At 44.3% G+C, this 10,057-nt stretch overlaps 2 protein-coding genes across 2 annotated transcripts; one reads left to right on the top strand and one right to left on the bottom strand.

Annotated features, from left to right (window-relative positions):
• Positions 1 to 20: 20 nt before the first annotated feature.
• On the top strand, positions 21 to 2,617 carry LOC148891020 (uncharacterized). The gene has a single exon (XM_089008184.1). The coding sequence runs from the start codon at positions 674 to 676 to the stop codon at positions 2,615 to 2,617; it is 1,944 nt and encodes a 647-aa protein (XP_088864310.1). The 5' UTR covers positions 21 to 673.
• A 1,477-nt stretch (positions 2,618 to 4,094) lies between these two features.
• Positions 4,095 to 10,031, bottom strand: tmem71 (transmembrane protein 71). The gene is made up of 10 exons (XM_089008286.1): positions 9,889 to 10,031; positions 9,087 to 9,231; positions 8,406 to 8,451; positions 7,793 to 8,026; positions 6,922 to 7,211; positions 6,094 to 6,294; positions 5,950 to 6,016; positions 5,771 to 5,838; positions 5,641 to 5,693; positions 4,095 to 4,868 (listed from the first exon to the last, which is right to left on the bottom strand). The coding sequence occupies exons 2-10, from the start codon at positions 9,112 to 9,114 to the stop codon at positions 4,845 to 4,847; spliced, it is 1,011 nt and encodes a 336-aa protein (XP_088864412.1). The 5' UTR covers positions 9,115 to 9,231; positions 9,889 to 10,031; the 3' UTR covers positions 4,095 to 4,844.
• Between the last annotated feature and the right edge of the window lie 26 nt (positions 10,032 to 10,057).

Below are 10,057 nucleotides of genomic sequence, written 5' to 3'. Positions count from 1 at the left end.
CCCTCCCGAGGTAGCTCGCTATCTTGCTCCCGCCCTAGGTAGCTCCCTCGCTAACTTGCTCCCTCCCTAGGTAGCTCCCACCCTAGGTAGCTTGCTCCCTCCTTAGGCATCTCGCTAGCTACCTCCCTCCCGAGGTAGTTCGCTAGGTAGCTCCCTCCCTCACCTGCTATCTCCCTCCCTGGCTAGCTAGCTCCCTCCTCTATTGCGGGCCGAATAAACTGATGTGGCCCGGCCAGATTTGGACCTTTAACTTTGATACCTGTGGTTTAACCCTTTCATGCAACCTGTAACCCGATACCACGCAACCAACGTCTTATGACTACTGCTCGGTAGTTGAATAAAGTGCTTTGAACGTGTGAAACAAGACAAAGCTAACGTTAACGCTACACACACGGAAAAATAAAAGTACACAAATATGAAAAATCGACTTGATGACCATCAACGGCGGTTTGGACAGAGCGACTGCGTCAAAAGTGTCCTGGTTCAAAGACACTTTTTGTATTAAAGATGACATCAGGCGGAAATGAGGAGCGACGTCACATTTACATCAAGCGTGACATCGCCGTTCAAGGCGCCGTCACGCGTCCGTGCGTAACAATCCCAGAAAAGGCTTCCATCTTTTTGCCGTTTGTTTTCATGGCGACGGCGTTTGAAGGTTCTTGTTCGGATCAAGATGGAGAGCGACGGCAGTTACATTTCCAGTCAGGTTCTTCTGTCCCTGACCGAGAAACACTTCTTGAAGATCACGCCGGCCCACTGGGCGCTACTAGCGGCGGGCGTGCGCGACCCGGCCATCGACATGATCCTGGCCGACATGTGCGGCGAGATCGTCCAGACGGTGGCCACCGAGGTCCTGCGCCTGGTGGTTCCGGTCCTGGTGGAGCACCTGGAGGGTCGGGCGTCGCCCGACGAGATGAGCAGCGCCATCGAGAGGTGCACGCCGCAACTGGGCGATAGCATCATGACCACCTTCGCCGCCGCCGCCGACGTCCCCGAGGCCGAGTTCGCCAGCGCCGAGCGCTTGACGGCGCTCATCGAGAAGGAGGCCAACGTCCGCATGAACTCGGTTTTGAGTTCGGCGCTGAGTAGCAGCGAAGGGCAATCGGAACCGCTGCTCTACGTCAACGCCACCATGTCCAGCGTCAACACCCTCTACGAGATGGTGTCTCACGCCCACAAGTGTCTGTCCTACTTGAGCAAGATGACTCAGCGCTTCTACAGGATGAGCGGCCTGACGCCGGTGGACGTAGAGGCCGCCACCCGCTCCGTGGCCACCATCTTGCTCAAGTGGGCCAAGGAGAGCCGCGAGGAACCCGTCGAGGAACTGGTCCGCCGCTCCCAAGACGCCCAAAGCGCCGCCGAGGACATCATCCAGAACATGGTCCAGTTGCAGCAGCGCGCCGAGCGCGCCGCCGTCGCCAGGCCCTGCATCGACATGAGCGCCATCCTGACCAAGGTCAAGCGCTTTTTCTCGGCGCGCCCAAAGTCCGCCTGCGCCGACGAGCTCGCCGTCCGGACCTCGCTCAACACGGTCGGACGCTCGCGCTTCCACAAGATGATGGCGGGCCTCAAGAGCCACTTCCAGAAGACGCAACCGCCCTTCATGGTCAACCTCCCGACGGGACGCTCGGGGCAGTCGTCGCGGCGCCGGGCCGCCGGCGCCAGAAGCAGCCAGAGGTCGCGTCCGTCCTCGCGGCCGCTCTCCGAAGACGAGCTTAGCAGCAAGTTCGACAGCTTGACGTCCAACCTGATGGACTGGGAGCTGGAGACGTGCACGGAAGAAGAGCGCCGGCAGCTGACCAACACGGTGTACGAGCACCTGATGGCGGCGCAGGACGACGGGGCCATGTCGGTGCGCCAGCACGCCTACTGCAACGTCCTGTACGCCATCACGGACGACACCATCAAGAAGTACATGCAGCAGCTGCACCTGTGGCTCAAGGTTCTGCGCGTCAACGCCAAAAGCCGCGTGGAGGTGCCGGGAGCCCTCAACGAAATCGACACCTTCATCTCGGAGATGAGTCACAGTCAACCCGAGGCGCCCAGCCTGGAGGACGGTTCCAGCTCTGGGGGGGCGGCGCCCACGTCCGACGCCCGCACTCCCGCGCCGCCTCACCCGCCGTTGTCGCGCGGCGACCGACGCAGCCCGCCGGAGGACTTGCCGTCGCCCACCAGTAGCGTTCACCAAGCGCACGTGAGGAGCCTGGTCAGCGCCCTGGTGGTCACCCTGGTCATGCGCCTGTCGTGGAAGTGCCGATCTTGTACCAAGATTACGGCCATTTTGCCCGTCATCAAGCGTCTCTCCGAACGGGCGGCGGAGGAGGTTAGCCCCAAAATGGCCGCCGCCCTAGCCGACATGGACACCTACGACGCCGTGATCCAAGCCGTGGCGAGGGAACTGTCCAAGGAGTTTGATGCTTCTCAAGCGGCGCTGCTGGTCCAAGATCCCGGTTTCGACGATGCCGTTTTCAGGCATCTCAAGGTCCAGATCCATCTTCTGAGCGGCGGCGCGCCGCTAAGCTCCAACAACTTTCTCGCCACCGTCACCAAGGTTCTCACTCGACCCTTTATGAGTCTGTTCCGCCCGGCGACCCATCCGCTAGCCAACTGCAATTAAACAGCAGGGACGCTGAACCCGATGCCACTCCAACAAGTGAATAAAATCATAACTTTTGGTGTGGATTTTTCTTTCAAGACGCGATTCTTTCGTCAAACCCAACCCTGTCATGGCTGAACTACTCTGAACTGAACTACTCGATTCCAAAAGTTTTCGAAAGCAATGAAAGCTTGAGGCATCCCGGCTGTATTTACTTTAGCCACCGCTAGGGGTAGCCCGTGTGACGACGACATCACAGACCAGAATTTGACAACATCGAGATCGTTTTCATTTTCCACGCGGTGCATAAAACAGTACATTTAATGGCGAGATATGTTTTGAAATTCAATTAAGATGATTTTTTTTCTACACACAGAAGGAGGCAAATGTCAAACTATCGTAATCAGTGAAAGAAAATCGAAAGTGCTGTTTTCTTCCACCTCAATTTGGTGTAAAAACAGTCAGCACTTTCGATATATTAGTTGACTAAATATTAAATCGATATTATATTAGGTGACCTAATATAAAATTAAGGCGCGGACTCTTATAACGAATTTAGGTGTAAGAACACATTCCGCACTTTCGATATTATATTAGGTGGTATTAAAGGAAGTGACCTAATATAAACGAAATTGCGGACTTTTTATTACACCTAATTTAAGTGAAACAAAACAGTACGCATTTTCGATATAAAATTAAACAGTCAAACTTTCGATATTATATTAGTTGATTATTATATTAAATCGATATTATATTGGGTGACCTCATATAAAATCGAAGGTGCGGACTTTTCCTTATACCTAATTTATGTGTAACAACACATTGCGCACTTTCGATATTATATTAGCTGATATTGCCGTTTTTGTTGAGCGGCTCAAATCATAACCATTCTTTAGTTTCGTATGTGAATGCAAATGAGTGCTCACCTTTGAGTCCGCCGGTTCTCAAATGGCTGCAACGACGACCGGGGGTTCTTGTTTCTGATGCGATTGCCGCTGCTCAAGGTTGAAGTGACATGTGCCCCCCAAAAAACTCCACTTGTGTCCTTTAATTGCTCGATGAAGCATCCAAAGTGCAAAATGTTCAGCACAAAGCTAAGAATACTTGCGGTCATGGAGGTAGATTGTATTTCCGGTCTACTGATTTGATGTTTCTTTATCGCTAGTAAAGCTTAAAAAACTAGCCAGTCACCAGCTAAACTAGCATTTGTGCAAAAAACTCTTACACAACGAACGAATTGGTCTCTTAAGTGCTTAAATCACGTGGGGAGGAAGTGAACAGGAAATGAAGACAACAGCTTGACACAAAACGCGAAATAGTTTGGCGTGTGTGACGTCATATACCCGGAAGTACCGGAAGACCAGAGGACGGAAGCTCAAATCGCCATTTTTGTTATAGTGAGTGATTTTAACTGATATTTTTCATGAATGTACAAATTCAGATCATGACAAACAATGGATGATTTTCAAAAGACAACTGCTGTACACTATTAGTCTTTCATCAATTTTTAATGTGCGTCTAAATATGAAATCAATCACAAAGTGCAAAATAAACATGCGTATAAAAATACATAAAAGTGATGATCATCATTTGATTGGCTGACATACATAAATAATAATAATAATAATAATAATAATAATAATAATAATAATACATTACATACATTATATAATAAATAATACATTAATAATAATAATAATATATATTATCAATAATAATAATAATACATTTGATTTCTAAGCGCCTTTCAAAACTGTCAAGGTCACTTTACAGTCACAGGATCAGGTTTTTTTGTGGGTGAGCAGCGGTAGCCACATGCGCCAGCGTTCACTCAACCCGGAATAACTCAAATAGATAGAAAGTTAGCTAGCTAATAGATTGATAGCTAGTTAGATAGCGAATAGATCATTATTCATAAATGCATTCTGAATAGGAAGTAACAAGATCATGCGGATACTTTTCAAAGCAGACATAAAAATCTTTCAGTCAATAAAAATGTTATATTTGGCCTTTTTACGCTACACATTCAAATATGCAAATGAGCCCTTCAAGTGATCAAGATATGACCAATGTCAACGACAAATGTCACAAATGTTTCCACCGGGTTGACTTTTGTTCATTTGGCGTGACGTGATATTTTTTTTTCTTTTACTAAAATGTTAGAGTGGTTTGGTGATCACGCCCAACCAAAAAATATTTAAAAGTGTCTATGTGTGTATACGGGTCCGGGGTTGGGGGGGCTCGCAGGTCACTCGTTGCGTGAAGTGATGTCCTGAAAGTTGGAGAAAAATAAAATGTGTGATTTTTTTCCCCCTTATGGAATGTGACTCTCCTTCCAAACAGTAATTCCCCCCTCCCACCTCCTCCCACTCCATTCCATCAAGCCATCAACGAACATCACAAAGGTAAATAAAACGACTTTATTATACAGTACAGTTTATTTCTTTAATTACAATACAATAGCACATTTATTATAGATATATAATGTATATTTTGTGTCATTTTAAGGCGTATTTAATAATAATAATATTTAATAATAATAATAATAATAATCCATTTCATTTCTAAGTGCCTTTCAAAACTCTACAGTCACAGGATCAATTTTTCTGTGGGTGAGCAGCGGCGGCCACACGCGCCAGCGTGCACTCAACCCGGAAGTAACTCAAATCGATAGAAAGCTGGCTAATAGCTAGTTAATAGCTAGTTATAATTAATAGATAGCCAGCTAGATAGCCAGCTGACCAGCTAGATAGCAAATAGATAGCTAGCTAGGTAGCCAGTTAGATAGCCAGCCAGCGAGCTAGATAGCAAGATAGCAAATAAATAGATAGCTAGCGAGCTAAATAGCAAATAGATAGCAAATAGATCACTAGGCAGCAAATGATGTTTTATGGGGACCTGGGAATGGATTATTCTCATTTTAACGGTTTCCTATGGTAAATTAATGTTTGGAAGACACACTTTTCGCCTTACACACACGTTCTGGGAACCAATTCAGTTCGTGAGCCAAGGTATTACTGTATATGATGACGCAACTGACTCACCTCCGTTTTGGCGCACCTCCAGCGTCCCCTTAGCCGAGTCGCCCTGCTCGCACCTGAAATGCATTGATCATATTCAAACGGTGCATAAATGGAACACAGCAATCATTAAGCGTGACTTGCAAACACTCACAGAGCCACATGGTCGTTATTGCGCATGCTGCCACTGCAACACACGCCCCTGCACTGTTCACTACACACCTGACAAGGGAAATGAGGCATTCACAACATGACACACGTCATGGAGAAAAAAAAAACAACAACAACTTATGGAGCAGTGACACGTTTGAAAGCAAAACATTCAAAGTTTACCAGGAGCCGAGCATCATGAAAACAGAGACGGCGAAGACCACAGAGAAGAGGGCCAGCGGCCTTATGCCTGAAAAACAACATGGACATATTAATATGATATATTAACACATGATTGTAAATTAATAATAATAAAAAGTCAGTTACCTGTGGGATGACGCACGTCCGCTCGCCGGCAGGCATTGGCAGGAAAGGTAGAAGGAGGCGGGACCTCAGAGAGCCCGCCGAGTGACTGGATACAGCGATTGGTGGATAGACAGATTTCTGAGCCAATCTCCTCCTGGATCATCTGCTTAGTCATAGTGGGTGTGGTCTCTTTATCAGGAGGGGGCGCCATTTCACTCGAATCTGACACCGGAAGATGCCAAATTAAAAGACTGCGGGTACTGAACATTGAATAGAAAATATATACGTATATGATGATGATAATTATGATGATGATGATAGTAATGATAATAAGAACAACAATAATGATAATAAAAACAAAAACAACAATAATAACAACAACAATAATAATAATAACAATAACAATAATAATAATAATAATAATAATAATAATAATAATAATAATAATAATAATAATAATAATAATGAGAATAAAGATAATAATAATAATAATAATAATAATAATAATAATAATAATAATAAATACATAACAATAATAACAATTAAAATAAAATACAAAATGACAATGACAACAACAAAGATAACAAAAACGAAAACGAAAACAAAAACAAACAATAAATGAATAAATAAATAAATAATACAAATATAATAATAATAATAATTATTATTATTATATAATAACAATTAAAATAAAAAAATTAAACATGACAATAATAAAAATTATAATAATAATAATACTCATCTCAAAAATCATCCTCATCATCCTCATCCTTATTATGATGATGATGATGATAATGATTATTCTAAAATTGTACAGCATTGTCTGGATGGTTTCGATTGGTCTCTTACGGTAAGTGAAGGAAGTGCAGCTCTTGTCAGCTTGGGAGCAGCTGAGACGAGCGCAGCAGCTCGGCTCTTCCAGGGAAGTCAATCCTTCCTCCTGGGCCAAGTCCTGGTCCTGGTCCTGGTTCTGGTTCTGGTTCCGGTTCCGGTGGTCCCTCTTTGGATCCAAATCCCGGCCCCTCCGGAAGACGCCCCCAAAGACCTTCCTGTCCAGCCAAGTTTGGCAACTCTCGCTGACATCGCTCAGCAGGCGAGCCAGGGAACTTCCCATTTTACGCCGCCGCCTCCGGAATACCCTGAGAAAAGCCGTCCGACAATAGGCGTTCACTTTTGGGACAAAACCGGTTCATTTGCTAGCTATTTGCTATCTATTAGCTCTGGCTTGCTAGTGAACTATTTATCTAGCTATCTATTCACTATCTAGCTGGCTGGCTATCCAGCTAGGTATCTGTTGGCTAACGATTGCCTAACTAGCAAGCTTTCTATCTATTTGAGTTACTTCCGGGTTGAGTGAACGCTGGCGCGTGGCTACCGCTGCTCACCCGCAGTAAAAATTCTCCTGTGACTGTAAAGTGACCTAGAGAGATTTGAAAGGCGCTTATAAATGATTGCTAGCAATTTGCTATCTATTAGCTCTGGCTGGCCAGCTAGCTATCTGGCTAGCTAGCTAACTATCTATTCACTAGCTAGCTGGCGACCCAGCTAGAACCTAAAGTGACCTTGAGAGATTTGAAAGGCGCTTAGAAATGATTGATAGCAATTTGCTATCTATTAGCTCTGACTGGCTAGCTAACTATTATTCATTATCTAGCTAGCTGGAGAGATTTGAAAGGCGATTATAAATGAAATGTATGATTATTATGATTATCGTTCCCACCTGAAAACATTCTCCTTGTAAGACACGCTAGCTGCGCAGGGCGTTAGCGACACGTTGCCGTCCTCGTCCCACAGGAAACTGTCGTCGGTCACGGCGTAGTAGCCGTTGGTGAGGAGGCGCGGCGAACGGCGGCAGCAGCGGGAATGAACGTAGCCGTTCGGCGGCGACGCCGTCCATGTCGGTGAAGGGTCGCACAAATACGACGAGTCGGGAGACAGCAGAGACACGTCCAGGCTGACACGGACGCAGACACAGGAAGCAGGAAGTGGATAGAAGTCAGGTGATGGTGAAACAGGAAGTGGACATCACTCAGATAATTTTGTCTTTTCTCTTGACTTTATTTTTTTTCTTTTTTCCTCTCTTATCATCTGTTTTTATCTATCTATCCAGTTATCTAGCTAGCTAACTATCTAGCTATTTGCTAACTAGCTGGCTATCTATTCAATATATGGCTATCTAGCTGGCTAGCTAGCCAGCTAGCTATTAGCTATCTATTAGCTAGGTAGGTAGCTTTCTATCACTGTCACATGACCTTGAATAAAAGTCAATCAATTCCACAGTGACTCAACAGGGCGGCGACAAAAGTGCATGCAAGTCAAGCTGGCGCAGTTACCTCTGGTGGGCGGAGCTTGATCTCAGGCGTCGTTTTATTGGTGAACCTGAAGAAGAAATTAGCATTAGCTCATAGGAGCATTGAGTGAGGATGAAGATGTCGCTGAGAAAAAAATAAAATAATAATGATAATAATAATAACAATAATAATAATAATAATAATAATAATAATAATAATAATAATAATACATTTCATTTCTAAGTGCCTTTCAAAACTCGCAAGGTCACTTTACAGTCACGGGATATTTTTTTTTGTGGGTGAGCAGCGGCAGTCACACGCGCCAGCATTTACTCAACCCGGAAGTAACTCAAATCGATAGAAAGCTAGCTAGCTAGCCAATAGATAGCAAATAGATAGCTAGCTAAATATCAAATAGATAGCCATCTCGCAAGCTAGATAGCAAATAGATAGCAAATAGATAGCTAGTTATATAGTAAATAGATAGCTAGTTGGGGAGCTAGCTAGATAGGTAGCTAGATAACTGGCAGGGGCCAGCTAGATAGCAAATACATAGCAAATAGATAGCAGATAGTAAATAGATAGTTAGCTCGGTAGCTAGCTACATAACTGGATAGATAAATAAAAAAGATGAGAGAGGAAAAAAGAAATAAAAATAAAGTCAAGAGAAGAGACAAAAAAAGCTAAATGGGACAAAAGAAATAAGAGAAAAGGTTAACATACTGGTCACGGCTCCAGAGAAGAATGACATCTTGGTTCTTCAGCAAAGTCAGGAGACCAAAGACGGACGCGAGTGTCTTCTCGGGGTGTCTTCAGATGCTTCTGCCATTCATCCGACATTCATTCATGAGCGACCAGTCGCAGTACCCTAAATAAAAAACAAATCTATATTTCCCGTAAGTGATTTTAAAATCAATGGAAGACAAACAGGAACTCAAGTCATGTCCTGAATCTGGGTGACTTTATTTTGAAAGGTGTCTCGCAGAGTAGAGAACAAGAGGCTGTTTCAAGAAATAATCTCTTATTGTCCTTATGGCCATACCATTGCTTTTATTTTCATGTCATTTCCTGTTTTCAGTTTATTTTCTCCTCCGTGTATTATTAATTGCCCAGCATGCTTAGCGTCGAGGTGCTGATGCTGGAGCCAAACGCGTCACCGGAAGTGAGCAAAAAAAAAAAAACAAGAGAGATAACGTTTCGGGGTGTTTTTATACAACAAACATGGTTTCAAAAGTAAATAAATAGCCAATTGAAATTTAAAGTAAATCTCCAGACAATGAGAATTTGACGCTGAGGTTAGTTTTAGCTGCGTGCCTCACATATTTGTCCTATTTAATCGCGTTTTGGTACGTTCTTGTACTTTTTTTAAACACTTGCGTTCATTGGAACATGTTCCCTTTCACTTAATGACATTTTTTTTATTTAATTTTACATCGCATTCAACAAACACCATTTTCACCGCGTTGTCGAACGAGCTGTGCGGTAAAGTTGACTTTAATCAACATAAAGACGAAACCAAACTTACCTATCGAATATATCGTCCGTCTTTTTCCAGATTCCGGTTGAAAATATTAAGTCTTCCAATTAGCGTTCTTTTAATCGTGAAATCTTTGGGGATTTTTAAAGAAAAAAAAGGAAACAAGAAAACGCCCCGCTTCAACGCCCTGCCATATTCGAGAGGCACCGCATACCGG

This window comes from Hippocampus bargibanti, linkage group LG11 (assembly GCF_051943395.1).
Source record: "Hippocampus bargibanti isolate YZ-2025 linkage group LG11, ASM5194339v1, whole genome shotgun sequence".
In the NCBI taxonomy this organism is placed as follows: Eukaryota; Metazoa; Chordata; class Actinopteri; order Syngnathiformes; family Syngnathidae; genus Hippocampus; species Hippocampus bargibanti.
This window is presented reverse-complemented; position numbering and strand designations above follow the sequence as displayed.

What these genes read in the sequence shown, in the direction of transcription:
- LOC148891020 (XM_089008184.1), top strand. Translation starts at nt 674, where the DNA reads ATGGAGAGCGACGGCAGTTACATTTCCAGTCAGGTTCTTCTGTCCCTG.
- tmem71 (XM_089008286.1), bottom strand. Translation starts at nt 9,114, where the DNA reads ATGTCATTCTTCTCTGGAGCCGTGACCA. An exon ending in TCAAGCTCCGCCCACCAGAG is followed by an intron (nt 8,027 to 8,405) that starts GTAACTGCGCCA and finishes CGTCCGTGTCAG; the next exon opens with CCTGGACGTGTCTCTGCTGT. An exon ending in GGAGGTGCGCCAAAACGGAG is followed by an intron (nt 4,869 to 5,640) that starts GTGAGTCAGTTG and finishes TCCAACTTTCAG; the next exon opens with GACATCACTTCACGCAACGA.